General features: G+C 39.3%; 1 protein-coding gene across 5 annotated transcripts in view; it reads right to left on the bottom strand.

Annotated features, from left to right (window-relative positions):
- Positions 1 to 17590, bottom strand: part of NALF1 (NALCN channel auxiliary factor 1) — a 517684-nt gene extending 500094 nt beyond the window's left edge. For 4 of the 5 annotated variants that reach the window (XM_083845998.1, XM_083846001.1, XM_083846000.1 and 1 more), the window contains exons 1-2: positions 15352 to 17590; positions 5521 to 5672 (exon numbers count right to left, since the gene is read on the bottom strand). In XM_083845998.1, coding sequence (XP_083702124.1) covers positions 5521 to 5672; positions 15352 to 16158 — 959 coding nt within the window. In that variant the 5' untranslated portion in view covers positions 16159 to 17590. The remainder of the gene's footprint in view (positions 1 to 5520; positions 5673 to 15351) is intronic. The other variant, XM_083846002.1, reaches the window with a different exon arrangement.
- Positions 17591 to 20522: the final 2932 nt, after the last annotated feature.

Raw genomic sequence — 20522 nt, 5'->3', positions numbered from 1 at the left:
ACAGTGAGAGCCAAATGTTAATTGAATGTGGATCTGCCACACATTTAGAAAAAAACAGGATTTTTGAGACAATTCTAGTTGTCTTTAAGAATATAACTTTATCTGTAACTATTAGATAACCCTTCATGTATAAAATTATACTAATAGAAAACTATAGAAATATTTTTTCTTGAATCATATGGTAAATCATCTAATGCCTAATATGAGTTAGGAAGAAACTGCATACTAGCAAAGGATTTTTTGGTGTACTATTCTGTCTGGTGTAGTACTAATTTTGCCTCCCAAGCACTACTTATTCCCAAAGATAGAACACAACTCTCAGCAGATCACTAAGCAATGCAGTATGTCACTTCCCATATCCTGTTTATGGAAAATACGCTTGAAAGCTCTCCAGTTTTCCAGTTCTTCAGTATCAGCTCCTTCAGGCTCAGGATAAAACATTTTAAGTATAATCTGAGATATGTCACATGGAAGTCTTATGTAAATATACTGTCTATCTGCTCTTACAATGACCCAAGTTAAACACCTGCATTTTTACCTGTCTGCCATTCTGATTACCTCCAGCTGGCAGAATAACACCTGACCTCTACTAGTCAGTTTGACTAGCAGTTCCTCCTCAGCTCAGCAACATCTGCTGGTGAAGTAAGTGCGGATCATGGGCAAGTCTCCCCACTAGGTTTCAATCAATCAAACACACTGATACTGTTTCAGTAAGCGATTTGTTTTTCCATTTTTTGCTAGGCTGCTAGCACTTTTTGTGCCTCTTTTTAGCTATAACAGTCTTCCATTGGGAAAAAGTTAAGGAAGCTTTCCTGTAGTTAACAAAACGCTAAAAACATTAAGGCTCATAGATCTTCAGAAATGTAGTTACCACTAGAAAAGGCTTGATCATGACCTTTAGAAGAATGCTGATAACTAATTTTCATCCTGGAAGTGCAGTAAGCTTACTTTAAAACAACTCAATACATGCCATGAATTTTCGGGATTCAAAAGCAATGATCACCTGTAATTACTGTAGGGTAGGTTTTTTTGGTTTTTGTTTGGTTGGTTGGTTTTGGTTTTGTTTGTTTGTTTCTGAAATAAAAATGCCTAAAGAAGATTAAAAAAAAAAAGAGGAGAAAAGAAAGGTAATAGTTCACTGCACTAACAAAAAATATTCTATCAATAAAGCAGTTTTGTTCTAGTTGTAAAACTTTCTAAAGAACTATACTGTACCTTTCTAATCTTCCTAAGAAAAAAGCTTTAATCTGTGAAGAGAAATGATATTAATCTATACCCATGGGTACAGTATTGTCCTTGTTGCTGAAAAATCCATAGACAATGAAGTCTTCACAGGTATATAAAAAACAAAATAATTGGAAAAAAAAATCAGTTACTCAGGTTTTTCTGAGTATCTGGTTATCAGTTCAGTTGTTATCTAAAATCCAAACTGAACACTGCCCCCATAATTTTTCTTCTAGGAGGAAACAAGAAAATAAGTACAAAGATAGGGAGGACAGTGTTTTATGAAGGAAGGTCAGACCTGTTCTGTGTCTGCTGATTTCCTTCCCTCCCCACACAAATTTCTCATTTTCATGATTGCTTAGATATTTTTTCACCATTCTGAAAATTAAAAACTCAATTCCCACAATGAGGCACTGAAAACTCTTGTTTAGTATCGTTTCCATGTACTGTGAAAGTCCTGGGAATTTCACAGCAAGGACAGAGGCAGTCCAGAGAGCCTGAAATGCAGCAGAGATGCAGTAGTTCTGCTGCACAGAGGCTTGGCAGCTGCAGGGAAGGCATATAGCAAAAATTTACACCATGCTGTGAATCAGATCTGTAGACATGCCAACAGAAGAATGGGGGAAGAAGGTGCACTATAAAAATATTGCCTTGTTGATGGAATATTTGGTAGTGTGGTAGTGTGGTTAACTATTACCTTTCCTTTCATTTATTTGTTTATTATTTATTTAGGCTTTTTTATTTCAAAATTCCCTGTAATTATTGCTTTTGAACCCTAAAAAGTCATGGGATGCATTGAATTTTTTATAAGTAAATGTACTATGCTTCTGTGAAGATTAGTTACCAGTGTTCTTCTGACACTGTGGTCCTAAAGAAATTGCAGAAATACTTCGGGAATTATTTCCAGGTAAGGGTTGAATTTCTGTCTCTTTAACTAAGGCTATGTGACTATTAGCAAGTAACATGGTGATGTAGACTGAAAGAGTGCTGGGACCCTGGCATCCACATTATATGTGTTTCAGTGCTTTTACTTCAACCTGACTCCAGTCCTACAGACAGTGCGCCTCTTAGTGCCCCTACAGACAGTATGCCCCTTAGTCTGCAGTTGATTAGATGCGCTTCTGGAACACTTCTCCTTCTCCTTCAGTGGAAAACAACCCAGGCTGTGTGCTCTCGGATTGCTCTGCAATGTGAATCAAAATGCAAGAAGAGTGGGAGTGGGAGTAGGTGGGAGATTTGTTTCAAAAGCACAGTCCTGACCTGAACTAAAATGCTAATGTAGACATAGCCTCAGGGCAACTGCCTGTACGCAGTTCAACCACTTGAGATTTGCGAGCAGTGTACCCAAGTGTGTACAGACTCTGCAAGAAATAAAGCATTGTGTTTTAACTCTATTAAGACACAAAGTGAAGAAAAGAATTTGAAGCAGGAACAGTCCTTTGAGGAATATAACAGATGCACATCACTATTCACTTCATGTTATGGGGCCCCTACTTTGCTGAATTATGGTAATATTTCAGTTCCCCAATAGCACCATTAGTTGCAGAAAAACAAACACTTTCAGATCTTTTGCTTCTTGTTAGAATATCAGTAAATGATTTCAGATGTCTCTTTATTCATGTGTACTTTAAGCTCTGTTTTCTGTCCTGTACACAGGACCACACATTTAAAGTAAACCCAAAAAAAAGCTGAATTAAATTCACAGACCTCTTATTCCTCCCTGTGAGCCTACTGATCTTTCCTGTCAGTCATAATTTTGGTAAAATTCAGAGATGTAAATATTTCCTGCAAGCTGCAAAACATATAATCTCCTCCTCTTGCAAATGTAAACTGTAGAAGAAGAGAAGAATAAAACCTCTCATCCCAAATATCAGCTCTCTTCAAATTAAGCCTATATTAAAAGCTATGAGAAAAGATCATACTATAAATACTTAAGTTCACAGCAACATTTAAGGAGGAATATTTTTCCAGTAATGGAAAAGAAACAAATGCAAGTAAACAGGAAACTCAGAAAATAAAAAAAAAAAAAAGAAATATTTGGCAGGGCACTGGAATTCATGCTTATATTGCACAAGCTAGCATAACTCTGCCCTTTAAAACATTCCAAAGAAAATATAAAACTCAAGAGATCACAGAACCACAGACTGGTTGAGTCTGGGAGGGACCTCTGGAGGTCACCTGGTCCAACCCCCCTGCTCAAGCAGAGCATCACCCAGAGCAGACCGCCCAGGAACAAGCTGTTGAAGACCTCCAAGGTGGACACCCCACAACCTCTCTGGGAAAACTGTGCCAGTGCTTACAGTGACATTAGTAACAAAAAAACTGATCCTCCAAATAATCACAGCAATCAGAAGGTCCTGGTCTTAAATAAGTAAATAAATAATACATAAACAAAAACCAAACAAACAAAAAAGCTTTTATGAAATGTGCAAATATAGAAAAATAAATAAATATATAATCTAAAATATTCTGATTGCATAAATAGAATATTTAAGATAGTTTTCCCATAATCTATTAGATTAGCAGAGGGATATGGAATTTTAGGTGGTTTTGTTCCAGTGATCCAAATCTCAGTCCAAACACATAGAAAGTTTCTACAAAGGAGTTGTGAAAAACAATCAGTGTTAGTGTGTATTCTTGCTGTGACATCTGTAAATGATGGTTTTTCAGGGACTGAAAAAAAAAATGAAAAGATCATTTAGAAACAATTGTTGTCTTTTTTTCTGTATTTCTGGAACTACTTTCTAATTTTAAAGTATCCAGGACATCTTGAAGACTTTCATAGGACTCTACTGCAGGATTGTCTTAGCATCTCCAAAATGCTTGATCCTGCTTTAGTGATTTCCTTGTTGTACTACCTGTTAGACACACAGACATATATATATATATATATATCACATATATACATGCATATGCTTGTATAATACCTATAATTTTTACTTAAGATGAGTCATTGTTAAAATTACTACCTGTTTTGTGAGCATTGAGATTTACCACACAGGAAAACGTCCGTTACCCAATCAATTCTTCATCATACACTTAAACACTTTCTAGCTGTATTTACACCAGCGTAAATACAGAATGTGTCTACAGTAATCAAAGCAGCTTCTCTGGATTTAAACTTGCAATACTGCTGATCTGCATCTCTCCTTTTAACCCTGATGGAAGACCTACACTCACTATTGGCTGGAAAAGACAAATGAATTCTGCTCTGAAAATTCAAGAATTTTTCATCCCTAAATAACTGAACAAGTTAAGCTCAGAATATTTTCTATAGTGTGCCTGAAAAATCAATAAAACAAGATAATGGGATCGAGATCAAGTACAACAAATGACAGGGAGAAAAATTAATCTAACGTCAATAACAAATTAATAATGTCAGTCAAAGACAAGAAAAGGAATAATTAAAGCACTCTCTGCATATTCCTTTCTGGAGCAATGTTCATAAAGCAAATCAGTGTGAGTCAAATCCACCCCTTTGACTTCATATATTTTAGTTTTCATGTATATCATGTGCCTCCTTCTGCTCTCAAGACAGTATTGCATTTAAGTAAAGTCTTTGACTTAAGTGGAGCAAGTCCCGGTTTATGTTGTTTGTAGATCCCTGACTAAAGGAAAATTGGTCTATATTTACAAAGGAAAATAAAGCAGTATTTTAAATTCCCAACTGTTGTACAGAGACTGTGATACGTTTACACAGGTCACATCCCAGGAATCAATCTCAGCCACTAAATTTTGGAAAGCTATTTGAAAAGCAATGCAGCAATGATTTAATTTTATTAATACAGTGAGGTTGCAAAAATGTATATTTATAAGATCGAGCTTTAACATTTATAAGATTTAAATAAAGACAAAAGAAACTATAATGCACTTCTAACTGAATTGGGATATAAACCAGCAAGCCTCATTTCCTGAACTACAGTGACACACTCTATCTTGTTAGCTAACCATAGCTTATAATAGGGGTCATTTCCCCAAGGATTGTTATATGAGAAAGCATAAAAGGGAAAGGGGAAGAAAAAAAAAAAAAAAGAAAAAAAAAAGCCAAATTCTTCTTTTAAGATAATTTGGCCAATATTTCAAATGTACTCTGTTCAAAAACTCTTGGTTAATACTGGTCTAAGTTCTGGCAGTTCTGTGTAGGAATATTTACAGGAAGACAAGACTTTTACTCCAAAGCAGAAGGGGGCTGAAAATGATCATCTCTCTTCTCTGAATGCATGAAGGATTTAAAAAAAAATATCCCTCAGGACCTTGGCTATGTTCTTGTTTTGCTTCTTTTTTTAGGTGTAGTACCTCAAGCCAGTAGAATCTAGTCCACATATATCCTCTGCCCTGGCCCTGCTCCATCCGTGTAGCCAAATGGACGAAGTCTTCATGTTCCTGGCAATACGTGCTGGGGTGTCCCCTTGAGCAGGATGCTTTGAGCTCAGCATTCGTGTTCCCCTCTGTAAAAAACTGTCTTATTATCTCAACAGGCTAGTGTCAGTTTAAAGCACAGTACTGCTATATAAACAGCCTGGACATAGTGTAAAAGCAAAACATTAATGGATGTTTTCGTATTTATATAGGTATGCAACTTGCAATACTCCAAAAATGATCAATTGTAGTACTTTGTTTAGTAATAAAAAGGTCAGTGAATTAGGATCTGAAGAAAAAGCTCTTTCTCCATGGATCATACTGGGATTTTAGACTATTGCATGACTTTTACAAAGCTGGGATCAGTAGAGACACATTCCATTAGAAAACCATCAGAAATTTGCTTACGGAATTTACTAATTATCAGTATTCTAAATAGATATTGCAGTAATCACTTCTCTTGAAAATTTTCAAATATTTTTGTCTTAACAAAAGCATAGATTTTGGATTATTTGTAGCTATTTTAAATAAGAGAGATGATGACTGGCATGCATAATTTTATTCTTATCACTTTTGGAATTGTGCATTGCAACTCACAGATGTAATTTTCTCATACTTGAAAAGAATGTTACATTTAAAGTGAGATTTCCTATACCAGACTTAACCACAAAGTGATTTCCTTTTAAAAATCAGTTGTGTCTTTGAATACACAAGCATTTTTACTTGCAACTGTGAATAATAAAGTATCCTTATTATTCTAAAGCTCTTTTTTCACAGAAATCTAGTTTCAACCAGTATCATATGTGAGAGCAATATAAAGAGTACTCAACAGAGGATTTGTGTGTAATTGTAAATTACATTTAAAATTTTCCATATTTGCGATAACTAAAAAAAAAAAAACGTAATAATAACATTATTTATTTGGCATTTTAACCTTCAACAAACTAAAATCTATTTTAAGAACATCTGGTTTTTAATCTGTTCTACAAGTATAAAAATACAATAATTTGCCTTTGAAAACATAACTTTACCTCTAACAACAATAAAAATACCCCTCCAAATGATGAAGTTATACTAATACAAACTATATTTTTTTCTCGAATCATGAGCACAGTAAATGAATTATCACCTAATATGAGTTAAGAAGAAACTTTCTATACTATCAAAGGATTTCAGTATGGTATACTGCTCCTCCTGAATAACATGTGTACTACCACATGAATAAATTTTGATATTTATGATCTTATGTTTAGTCATCTATTGCTACACACAGAAATCTGCAAGATATATAATTGATTTTAATACAAAATTTAAAGCTTTCTACGGTTGCTGAAATTCTTCCTTACTAGAACTTTAAATCCAACTATTTATCTAAATGAATAGGGCTCATGTACAGTTAAGGTATTTTAGTTTAGTTTTGTTTTGTTTTCTGAGAAGAAGCCAGAAGTGGAACCCCTGAAATATGGAGAACAAGCTAACCAATATGTAGAGCAACAATCAGCAAATCAGTAATCAACAGACTGTGGAAACTCTCTTATCCTCCTAAAAGATTGATGAATAAATTGAGAAAAACTATTTTTCTAAATAGCACAGACAATTCATCTTTTACTCTTCCATTTAATAAAGAATGTCCTCTGATTCTGGATTGCTAATATCTTAAAAATGTAATAAAGATACTTCATTGTGATGTTTTACAGAGATGAAGTGTGTTGACATGCCACCATTTATGTAAATGTTCAAGCAAATTGAAGACAACATCTGATCTAACATGCTGAGGAACAGCAGGGTTTAAACATGCATTTAAAAAAACATTTTAGATATCTCATTTTCTCCCTGGAAAATTGTCTCCTCAAAACTGCATATTCTAAAATACAAAAATATTTTTTTCAATTTTTAATTGATAAATTTGGAAGTGTAATGGCCTGACTAAGAAATTTACCTAAATTTTTGCATTTTTAAAAAATCATAAAAATGCCACTGTCGTATCCAAAAAAAATGAAAACAGTCTTTTTGTTGTTGTTTGTAAGGTCTCGGGCACAGTTTCCCCCCATTTCATTGAAATCTATTAAAACATCCACAAAGGCTTCCAAACTAATGCAAAATTGCTGAAAACCTGTACCCACACATATTTCTTGTTCAGTTCAGATGATCTTTGCTACTGTTTTTATCCAGAATTTTTTCTGCTAATGATGAAATCTCTGAATGATCTCTCAACATCAATTTGTATGAAAGGTGAACTTTCCCATCAGGATCTCCAAGATACTTCAAAGGACCACAATATTTATATAAAACTGCTGAAGTTTATTGGTTCAATATTTATCTTCACCACTCCACTCAACAGTTTGGTTGCATTCAACACAGTGCTTCAGACGTTTTATGCTTCTCTCATAAAGGCTTTAGGACTATGTTACTTCAAACTCATCTTTCAAGACATTTCCATCAGTTTGAATGAAAGAGAAGAGATGAAGGGTGGGAGAATATTAAGTACTGACCAACTTCATTTCAAACCTGCTTACATCATGTCATATTCTCCATCATTATGGAATGGGAACTTGTTGGATATAGTTCTTCAATATGCATGTTCTAAAGGAATAATATATTTCTTTCATATATCTGCCCTGTGTACAAACAAGATTAAATCATAAATCTAATAGAGTAAAACTGGTATTTTTTTCTTTTTAACATATCTTCAAATTAATAAAAACTCTCTTCAAACCAGGATGTTTCTAGTACCTAGTACTAAATTTGTATTCCTCCATCTAATTGAAGTTGTAAATGAAGTTTACCAAACTGCCACACACTCTCACTTAGTGATGTTTGCTCTACAGTTCTGACAAGAGACAAGTACAGTGAAATGTACAGTGAAAAGTACAGGTTACTTTAGTAAAGTGGCATGAAAGTCTAGGAACATATGCCTCTTGAATTAGAGAGATTCCCTCTGATTAGATCTAAGGGAAGAAAATTAAACACAGTGTTATGTATAGTAATTCTCACACACACAGACATATAAACACACACCTCAAAACACCCTCCTCCTAAAGAGAGAAGTGAGAATAAGGGAAATAATCTGTAGCAAATTTACCTGCAAAATTTGCTATTAAGAGGATGATGATACAATTGTTATTGTATGGTTTCTCAGTAGAAATAACTGAAAAAGTTTATGTAGAAGCTCTTGGCTTCCCCTCTCTCTCTCAAAAAAAAAGAAAAAAAAAGTGATAAAATTACAATTATATAAGGCCCTTTCCTATTCCCATTTCTATAAAGCAGATTGCATGGCTCACACATTCTTCAGTGACAGATTATAGTCATCAGGAAAGTGAAAGAGACTTGTGATTTCACTAGGTTGATGTGGGACAGCACAAGTAGCACACTTCTACAGACTTTCTCATGGTTAAATTTTACATATGAACACAATTTCATCCAAACTTAAGTGCACTTTAGAGACAATGAACAGAAAAGAGGTACTTCAAGGGCATAATCCCTCTGATTTATTTTAAATGTCCACAGTAAATGTCCACTTTACTGTGAACTCACTCACTCTGGACCTATGTAACTCCATTGACTACAAAGAGAGCCTGAACTATTCTATACAATGCGGATATCCATACTGTAGACATCTAATTTTTTTCAGATTAATTCCTTAATTTTCGTATCTCTTGGAGTGATACTTATCAATAAGTAGTATTTGAGAATTTGGTTTCTAAGTTACTTTTTCTCCCTTTTAGGCAATTCATAGATCTAAATATATTATGGATCCTAGTGCAAGACTGAAGTAATAAATTACTAAGTATAGACAAAATGATTTTTAGGCAGGATAACTGATAGAACTGTAATTTGCATTTTGATTACTTTTCCTAGAAGAACATGAAATGAAGAAGCAAGACTGCTGCATTCTCTGCAAAGTACATGTGAGCTGTACAACTTGATGCAGAGAACCAAGGAACAAACTAAAATCGAGGACAGAGCCATGACATCTCTAGCCATGTGTCTCTAACACCCTGAAGCGTTAAGTGATGGCTGCTGAATTAGTATAGAATCCACTTCAACTAGTCTGTGCCAGTCATCTGCACTTTTTTTCTTCCCTAAAGAAGGGATGAGGTACCCATTGGCTTTATGAATAAGATGAATATCTGGATGATTAAGTAGATGCAAACTTCTGAAGTGCTAAATTTAGGTGGGATGAACTCTCTTCTGGAAAGAACACATTGGAAAATTTGTTAAGTGAAGATCCCGATCAAACAAACCATTTAAGCAATTGAATGACTATAAGCATGTGCATAGTCTTCAGTGACATTCATAAGCAGATTGCTGAATCAGGATTTTAGGCCAAAATAAAAATGTCTAATACATGTACTAATGTACAATGTCCATTAATACTTAGTAAGTGTTGCTCCTTATATTACAAGAGCACTATTATAAGAGCAGACACATCAAATTCACCCACATCTTTATCTTAAATTATCTGAAAAATAATTATTTTTTTAATTCAACTAAACAAAGAACATGTGCGAACATCAATTTATATAGTCACATTAGCTTCACAGCATTTTAAGCAAAACTTTAAAAAATATATGCATTTAAGTATCATGGCTTTTTAGTAAAGCATATTTGTTTTTAAAAAGAGCTTTAAAATAAATATTTAAATATCAGGACATTTTAAGAAGGCATCAGTTCAGTAATTAATGTCTATTGTTTCCAATTCATATTAAACACTGGCCTTCAATGCAGATTTCTGAAGATTTAATTTGTAAGAGTTTCTTCTGATTAGCTTAGGTATCACTCTTGAATACAATATAAATATTGTGTGATTAAGATGTGTAATTGAAATGTCTAACTTAGAGGCAGATGCTGGTCTGTGTGACCTTTTGTAACAGAAGGGTTCTTTTATCACTTGAGCTTTTGGTTTCATATTTCTCATCTGCTCTTTTCTGCCAGCTTAACTGAGAATTTAAATCAAAATCTAATTAGACTACATATGCTGTTTAGGAAAAAGTTCTTGGAAAAGTCATGATTCATATAGGCTTTGATATTTCCAGATAAATAAGAACAAATGTGATTGTAATTGTTTTAAATTACTTTCAGTCATCCTCTTACTCAAATAAAAGGAGTTGAATACAGCTCTCTGATCAAAAAAAAAAAATCTGATAACAACTGTACAGTCTGTGTTTAATGATGAAACCCTTTACCGATATGTGTGCTTGTCAACTGAGTAGTATTTAAACTCAGCTATTTTCTACCATATTTCTGATACCAATATCAAAACCTCAAATTAGAAGTTGTTAAATGATACTTAATTCCTGCAGGGGAAAAAAAAATGTTGTGCATATATGGTGAGCACTTAGGACGTGAACAAATGTTTAGTTTTTAGCAATGCTGATATAAAAAAAAGTTGGTATATATTTTATTTTTCTCTTTTGATATTCTAGTAGGATATCAATGTTCTTTTATGTTATTTGAACTACAATGTACTTACCTTAAGTAAATCTTGCAATATTTTAACTGGCACTAAGGTAGGCCACATTTTAAACACTCTCAACTTTCACTGAATTAAATAAAGCTGTGTCAGAAAATTAGAACTGATATTTTGTTCAAATACTATCAATATTAATAAACACTTCTGAAAATAAAGCCTTGGCCTCAGATACTTTGCACAAAGACATAAGTTCTATCTCTAAATAAATAAATAAATAAAGTGAAACCCTGTACATTTATATGTCCTACTTAGTTATTTGACCCACTTGTTAATCAGAAGTAGCCTGAATTTTCTTTTATTCCAGACAGTGATTGCCTACTGTTTTAAGAATAAGAACTTGATCATTTCCCCTGATAGATAGCTGACAAGACATTATGAGGAACCGTGTCTTCCAACATCAAGTCAATACAGTTCTTTATTAATTATTTGAATATAGTCCTGTGTCATATTGCAAATAAAAATGATATTCTGGAAACCTGTACTATGGCAATAGATATTGCCAAGAACAATTTCTGTAAACATAACCATTGCTTTTAAATGTGCAAAAGCAACATTTTATAAGCTTAAAAATAAATAAATAAATTTAAAGCAGGAAGACAGATATGTAGATTCAGATTCTCCATTAATTCATTATGTTAGTGATTCAATAAAGCTGAAGCAAGTTATTTATGTCACCTGGTTGGATATGTAATACTTTCATATATCTATCTTATATTTATTGTTTTGTCATTATTGATGTGTGATTATCAAGACAAGAAAAAATATATAAAGACATCAGACTTCAGTAATATTTGTACAGAATAAATGGATGGATTTACTGTGAGATAACACTGATATCCAGAACTTGTAAACAACATACAAAATCTACTGACATCCTAACAACATAAAATGCATATGGGTGTTCATTGATACTATCAAAAATACTGATTTTCAAAATATTCTAAAATATAAAATTCTCAGCATTTTCTGTAATATTTTCAAAAAAACCAATGCACCTCAATAAGGAATTTAATAGCAAGACTTTGGTTATAGAAAGGCATTTTTAAATGAGTAAGTATACCTATATATTAAAATAAAACACAAAACTCACCATATAAAATAGCTAAATATGAACTGATAACCCAAATAACTCCTGACTGCAAATAAATGTCTGCAATCAAAATGCTTTATTTAAAATATTCTTCAGAGAGTAGAAGACGTAGTGGAACACAGATTATTTTAAAAGTAAAGTTTTTTTCTTCTGGTTTCAGGTAAAAGAATGAAAATATAGACTTGAAGCCTTAGGCACAATACATCAAAAGTATTTTCATATGCACTGTTTTCTATAAACAAGACCACTTTCTTAAATGGCGTAACTTGCTGGACTCTACTTTGAGAACTGATGGTGTTGAAGGTGGGGGGAGATGGGGAAGGGGGAAGTAATACCCAATTACAAGTTTCACGTTGACTGATATCCAGTGTAAATATTACTGATTTTGTCACCAGCTATAACTAGTCAACGGGATGAAAAGCTCTGTTCTTCTGTGAATGAAGCATCCCTCCCAGAATACTAACGATCTCTTAAATATACATAGATTATTTAACAAGCCTTTTATTGTACTCAGCCAGTGGTTACATATATGATAATGGAGTAAAAACAGTATTTTTTGAATTTTAATAGAAAATAAAAAGCAGCTCACCACACAAACCAATCAAATGGTGTGTACCTAAAACACATAGATATATGTCGTTATTTTCTAGTCATACGTTAAATGCTAGTTCTTAAGCTAGAAAGGATCTAGATGTCCGATGCTCAAAAAAACAGTATTTAGGTACACAAAAAGGAGCTATTTCCTGATGGAGTGTAATAAGTGTAATATGTATAAAACACCAAAAAGTCCAGCAAAACATTGCAATTCCCGTTCTACTGCACACAAGCTACGCAGCACAAGTTTCTGGTTTCACCTGCACACCCTTCAGAGCAGATCACGCACGAGCACATCAATAATACCCGTGGCTATCACACCGCTGGACCTCTGCAACGCTCAGCTTCGCCACCCACCAGAGCGAACCAAAAGCCTCCGTGGGACCCAGAAGCGCCAAAAGCCAGGGAGCACCTGGAACAGAGACCGGCTCCTCCGCAGCGTGCCGGGCTCCGACAAGATGCGCTGCCCGTGCAGCACCTCGGACAGCAGCCTCACCGGGAGGCGCAGCCGGCACCGCGCAGCCCCGCGCACCGAGCGCGCCCCCCGCCGCGCCCAGCGCCCCTGCCTGCGCCGCCCGGCACCTTCTCCCACGAGAGTACAAACCACTGAGTTGCACCCGTGTGCTTTTCGTAAACTCACATATACATATAAACACGCATTTATTTATTTATTTATTTCCTGTTGGAAAATATCTCATTTTTAACACAGACTGGTTGGCCAAATTCTCAAAACAATGTGCAAGACAGTCACTTGACCGGTCTGCCATTCAGAACTGAAGAACTGGCACTGGCGTTGCATTTGCTTAGTTTGTTTATATAGTTCATGCAACCATTTTAATTTCAGCAACTTCTTCCCTGTCATTAGAAAATTAATTCTCCTTATTCAGTCCCTGAAGAGGAATTAACAGCATAATGTACATATGCTATTGTGTGTATTTCAACTCCTTTTGCATCTTCATATATTGTACACCAAATGCACGCTTTGTGGTAAAGTTCAGTCAAACTGAAGCAATACCAAAAAAAAAACAAAATCAATTTAAGCCCATATATGTTGATCATTTGGCAGCACAGATCAGTAGGTCAATTTCTAGGTTAAGGAGTTACCAAAATGGCAAAGATGCCCTCACAGCAGTAGACACCTATTTATATTTGACACGCTTTTTATTTATCCAATTTATGCTTTTTACTTATGTGATTCACTCTGGAAATAAAAAATATTTACATTATCTGCAACTGAGTGCATAAAATACTTGTGATGAGTGTGACCGTGCACAGTTTATACCCTAGAAACAGTGGAGTCAAAATTACTGGTGAAACCACTTTTGTCAGGTTTAACAAGAAAAGAAAAAAAAAAAAAAAAAAAAAAAAGATAACTTTCCCACTTTATCCAATGAGATAACAGGATATTTCAGTTTCTGGAGGGATGAGGATTTTTTTTTTTTTCAGGCAAAGGTATGTGTAAAGTACAGTAACTTACTGGGGAATGGGATGCTTTACGGATGTGCTGTTACCATGAAATGATTTCAGAAGGCCCTGCTGAAGTTACAAAGCACTGAAATACTGCTAGGCCTTCTGTTCAGCGTGGTGATTTGTATGCACTGTTGTGTTCCACTGCTAAAGCCGGATTTGGTTCAGATTGGTTAATGTAGTGCTACAGTAGTCAAGTTAATCCAGTTCAGGGCAGAAACCATTCATCTGGCCTGGCCCTCAGTAAATACGCAAAGAGGGATGCAATTAGTTATTTTAGGTGCCAAAGAGCGCTGTCTTTTCTGCCCTTTCCTGTCTTGAGAGCTAGGCCAACTAATCTTGTGCAAAAGAAGAGAGAAGACAACAACTACAAAGACCCAAAGTGGGACCCTGCCTTCTAGCAAAGGAAAACCAAAACCTCTTTGGATCTCTCCGAACGGTCACCGGTGGCACCAAAGACAACCGCCAAGACCAAGCGAACGCCGTCACCATCACTTCCCAGCCAAGATCCACCGCACTGCCTGCTTCCATCCACCCTCGTCCTCCAGCTCCACACATTTTGGCCGAGCACCCGGAGCCGGGGTCCCGCTCCCGCAGCCGCCGGCCTGCTCCCCCTCCTGCGGGCACAGCCGCGGAGCCCCGACGTCCCCGCGGCCGACCCCCGGCCCCTCCGCGCCCCTCGCCAGCCTGGCCCCGGTCCCATCGCCGGCCCCTGTCCCATCGCCGGCCCCGACCCCGGGGCCCGCGGGTAGTGCAGCGCCGTCCCGGCCCCGCTCATTGGCATGCAGCCCCCGTCGCTGCCCGCCGTCAAGCCGCATCCCAGCCCGCTGGAAGCCGGCAGCCGAGCCGGAGCCAATCGCATATTCATAAGGAGGGGGAAATCCAGCCCTGCACTCCCAGAGAGCCAAGGCTCACTTTTTTTCTTTTTTCTTTTTTTTTTTTTTTTGGTGACCTTCCCCCTCCGCCTGCCTCCCTCCCGGCAGCGCTCGCCCGGGGTCTCCCCGCCGATGCGCGCAGCACCCGCAGCCCGGCGCCAGGCGCGCAGCCCGGAGCAGCCAAAACACGGAGCGCGGCAGGCACAACAGGCGCGGATGGCACGCCAAGCCCGCCGGCCAGGGACAGGAAACACAGCAGGGGCTCCTACCTTACAATCCTCAGGACACGATTTCACCGAGTACTCATCCGACTGTAAATATTTCTGGAGCATAACCTCAAACTCTTCGTATTTCTCCTGAGCGTGCTGGTCGTAGCGCTGGTAAGCCTGGACGCACTGGCTGCAGGAGCCTCCCCCCCTCAGCACCACATCCAGACTGCAGTTCAAAGTGTCCGGATTGGACAACCCGGCGAACAACTCCCAAAGTGTGTAGGAATTACAAAAGGAAAGGTAAAAATCCGTCAGGTCCCAGCCGGGCGCCGGGCTCTGCCCCGCGCCCCGCGGCCGCCCCGGCCCCCCCCGCCGCCGGCACACCGCCTCCGCGTCCCCCACGCTGAAGCACTGCCCGGACGAGGAGCTCGGGGGGGGGCAAGTCTCGGGGGGCCCGGCGGTGGAGTTCCCCAGGAAAGCAACCTTGCCGTGCCGGGGCTCGGTGCCGTTGGCGTGGCCGCTGCCGCCGCTGCTGGGGGAGGGCGGGAGGGAGGGCGAGGGGGGGGCGAGGAGCCGGGGCGCGGGGGGCGCCGGCTCCCCCATGGCCGCCAGCAGCTCGGGCTCGGCGGGCTCCGGTTTGTCGGGCGGCGGCTGCTCCTTCTCTCCGGTCCCCGTGAATTTGGCCTCGGCGCAGAACCACAAGTGATCAGAGAGCAGGACCGTGAAAAACAAGAGCGATGCCAGGGACAGTCGCCATTTCTGAGCCCTCTCTGAATCCGTGAAGGGTTTCTCGTTCTCCCGGGGTGCAAAGCAGATTTTTAAGCCGTCATCGTACTGCCGACTGCACATCCAAGCACCCCTGGTCATATTTTGGGAACGCACAGCCCTGGCCGACTCCACCGTGAGGGCTCCTTTGCCGCTGTCACCACAATATGCATTGACTTAAAAGATTGGGGGGATTTTCTTGCCTGCCTTCCCTTCCCTTCTCTCGCTCGCTCGTCGCTCGCTCCCTCTTCCACTCTCCCCCTCTCTCTCTTTCTCCCTCTTCTTTCTTCTTCTTCTTCTTCCTCTGAGATATCGTTGGCTGTCGCCGGCGGCTCTGCCGTGGTCTCAGCACACGAAGCAGCCCCAGTCCATCCAACGCGGAGTGCCGTGGAGAAGATAAGAGCAATAACGCAGAGAGAGGAGGAGGGAGAGGAGATGGTGGTGGTAGTGGTGATAGTTGGCGGTGGCGGGGCTGCGCGGCTGGTCCTTTCCCCCTCTCACCCGGGCATGGTCAGATCGCAGCTCCCCATCTCCCTCCCGAGAAAAGCCCGCTGCCCCTGGACAGCTGCATGCCGCGTCCCCCGCTGCCGACGGACGGCTCCAGGAGGGCTGCTCGCCTCCTCTTCCTCCCTGCCGCCGCCGCTGCTCCTCGTCCTCAGCCCCGAGCCGCGGCACAGATGCCTGCACCGCTGTCTCCTTCTCCTCTTTCTCCTCTCCCCCCTCCGCTCTAACTGGAGAGACGCTGCTGCAGGGCTCCCGGAGCGCTGCCGAGGATGCTGAAGAGGAGGAGGAGGAAGAGGAAGAGGAGGAGGAGGCTGCCGGGGCCGCCGCCGCTGCTGGTGACAATGGGCTGCGGCTGCCGCCGCTGCTGCCGCCGGGCGCGGTGTCCCCGGGCGCACGGGGCGGAACTGCCTGGCTGGGGGCCCCCGATGGCCACAGGCATCTTGGGCCCCTGGGCTAAGTTGCCGCCATCTTCGTCCTGGAGAAACACTTTTTTGGGGGGAGCTCTGCCTTTTGCGTCATCTCCTCCCGCGCCGAGATCTCTCTATCCTGGCGCATTGGCAGCAGCAGCAACTCTGCCTCCTCCTGCCTGAGGAGGAGGAGGAGGAGGAGGTGGGAGAGGCACTGGGGACCACATGGCCCCTCCAAAGGGCCTCCTCGGTGCAAGTCTTTCCACTCGTCTCCCTGCTTTCCCTCACCGAAGAACCACTCTCCAGCCCACTTTCCTTCAGGGTCTCCTTCCCTTTGCGGCCCCAAAACACCATGTCCGCAGAGGGTGGCGGCTGGTGAGCTCTGTTGCCGTGTCTGTCCTTGTCATAGCAAATCACAAATGGCATGTGAAACTCCAGGTCCTGGATCCCAGCAGGTTTTGGCCCCATAGTAAAATGCCTGAAAACAGTTGCCTGCCTTTCAGTCAGTGAGCTGGAAAGCAAATTGTCCATAAGCCCCAAGCTGTTCCCTCAACAGAAAATGTGCAAAACCCTGGTCCAGTGCTCTTGAGCTAGGTAAATGCTGCCAGTCTTTGTGTTTTGCCTTTTAGATGTCACTGCCTGGAGAGAGAGACAGAGACAGCAGCTAGCTATCCTACTAAGCTGATGAAAGCCAGATCACTTATAATCTCCACTCAGACCCACAGCAGAGATCCCACTACCTTCTGTACCATACCGGCAGGATCTGTTGCTTAAATAAACATACTGTTTGGTCGCTCCTAAATTGCCTTCATCTTGCTTGCTGATGTATCTTAATGTAACAGCAATAGACGTACTTGGATCCCTCACAAGACAAAAGAAACTGCCAGCTAGAAGTTGAACATTATCAGATGAAGACCTCTACCAGCTTGGAGTCAGTTACAAGGTCTTATTCTCAAGACATCAGGTATACTTCCAGTCATAACACAACCAAGGTGTATATTTTTATTTCTCCATTGGATTGGAGAAAGGTTTAGAAACCATGCCTAATCTTATTGCAGAGGTTTTCTCCATCCTGGGAGGAAGGACCATTTAGAACTAGTAATGGCCCTTAATGAAGGTGTACGCTGTACCACCAAGCTTTACCCCATTATTTAGTTAAAGAAAGCTTTATTCCTTAACAAACATGGTTATGGTCTATAAACTGATATCATTTCTGATAGTTGAGGATTCTGTGGGATTAAATCTGAAACTAAATTGTATCAGAGGAGGAGAAAGCTTGTACCTTTTCTGACTGCAGCTGTCATTAACCGAGGGGTGAGTTTACCAAGGAATGTACTGGAATTTCCATCACTTTGAGCAATAAAACAAGGCTGTATATCTTTCAAAAGGAAATGGTATACCTCAAACAGAAGATGCAAACCCAAGGGAGAAATTGCTGAGAGGTTCTATGCCCTGTGTTATGCTGGAGGTCAAGGTACATTATCATAATGGTCTCATCTGGCCTTAAAAGATCTATGAGTCAAATTCTACACTGAGCAGAAGTCATCTGTAGATTTTATTTTGATAGGCTATTTAAAGATGCAGAAATAAGTGCTAATATTATAAGAAAAAATTCTACAGTACTCAATCAGAATGCTGTTTGCAATTCTCAGTCAATCAGCTCACACCATCTGCTAATGCTACATTATTAATTTTGGTCTTGGAGCTTTGATTCCAATGATTCGACATACTGGGCCCTGTAGTGTATCTGCATTTTTGCAATGCTTTCCATTCTGGGAGATGACCGTGACTGAGCTTTTAATCATAACAATGTAACTTCTCTAACATGTAGTGTCATTTATTTAATTATATTATATTTTAATTGTTTGTTTGTTTATACATTTTGCAGTGGAAGGGTGGGACTAAAATAGAAAAAGAGGCCAAAAAAGAAGGGGGGGGGGGGAATAAGCAACAGGTTTTGATATCAGGAAATCTGAGATTTTCAGAATGTGCTGTATTAAGATATGTGGCACTGGGATAATTATTCTCTATTTGGCAGTCAAACAGGGTGAAGGAAGTCAGTTTTGGAGTCCTCACCTGGCAAACAGGCTTTACTTATTTATTTATTTGTTCTGGATATTGCTTTCCTGTAGCCCTGTTGGGAAAATGAGAAAGTAATAGGCATTTTTGCCACCCACAGGGAAATTAGAAATGTTCTTTTTCTTCATGGTGGAATTTTTAGAATTGGTAAGAAAAAATGCTGATATTCAGACCTCATACAAAACTTAATATAAGAATGAATTCATAAGCCTATGCATCTCTGTTTACATTGGACTAGGATCAAACTAAATACAGTCAGTCTGCTAGAATTTTTAAGATAAATTGGGCTTCTCTGAAAAATCCATTTTCATGACATAAAACATTTTCACACATTTCCCAACTTTTGTGTGGAAAAATAGAGTGAGAGTTCATTTTCGGCACCTAGCGATAAACCACAATGAGGAGACATTCAGCATTATGTAAATGTTTGAATCCTTGCTCTTCCAGTTGCAGTTTTCTGTAACAGAGGATGTGTCATGCAGAACTGTTGTTTCGTCTGTTATGTTTCCCCCAAAGCCCCATTCCCTCTCCACCTAGCTCAGTGAGTAACTTATGGTGTTAGTTGCAGCAGCTGGTTCCTGATGGATTTGAACAGATGCAGTTCAGTTCTCTGGTGCCCCTTAGTGTTAGGTCTTGGAGCTCAAGGGAACAAAATAAGGCTGTAAAACAATATCTGAAATTCAAGGAGCTAATTGCATGTGGAAGGGGAAAGAATCTGAAGTATATACTGTAGCTGCTTTCTCTCAAAGCTCCTTTAATATTTTTATATTATAAATCTTATCTAAATAACAGAATTTTATTTAATCTAAGCTAATTCATTATATGAATGTGAAGACAAGGGACAAACTTTCCTCAAAAATAAAGTGTGTCCCCATGTTCATCATTCATCCTGAATAACTCTAGTGGCTCAAAGTACTGGCGTCACTTGGAAATGACACTTTTTTTATTGGGAATGTTCATTATTCATGTTCCAAAGCTTGGCAAGTGTAAAGAATTCATGGAAGTCCATCTCCTGTGCTGGCAAGTCCCCAGGTGTTCTGCAGACCTGTCTCCTTAAAATAGTGCCACTTAGTGCTGCCATACCATGCTTCAGTCTATACATTAGAACTAGTGTTCTTTAGTTCTTTGGCTCATAACATGAAAGATAATAGATAACTGATTGACCACTGAGGACAAAGCTTTACAGAATGATCATGCATGACATTTAAGGGACTTGAAGGAATTGCTTAACCTAAATGCCTCGTGTTTTCTTCATAAAAGTATTTTAGCTTAACAATCATAATTAATTCTTGACAAAACATGTTAATGGCTAATAAAAACTCATCAGAATAGAAGGCTCTAACATTTCAAATTAAATGTTCTTAACATTTTGCCTAACCTCACATGTACAGTAATCCACAATTTTCTGCATTTGTCTCTTGATTTTCTTTGATTTTTTAATACAAAGTTGTGAGGGCTGGTGAAGTGTAAATAGGT

This window comes from Anser anser (genome assembly GCF_964211835.1).
Source record: "Anser anser genome assembly, chromosome: 1".
Taxonomy (NCBI): Eukaryota; Metazoa; Chordata; class Aves; order Anseriformes; family Anatidae; genus Anser; species Anser anser.
This window is presented reverse-complemented; position numbering and strand designations above follow the sequence as displayed.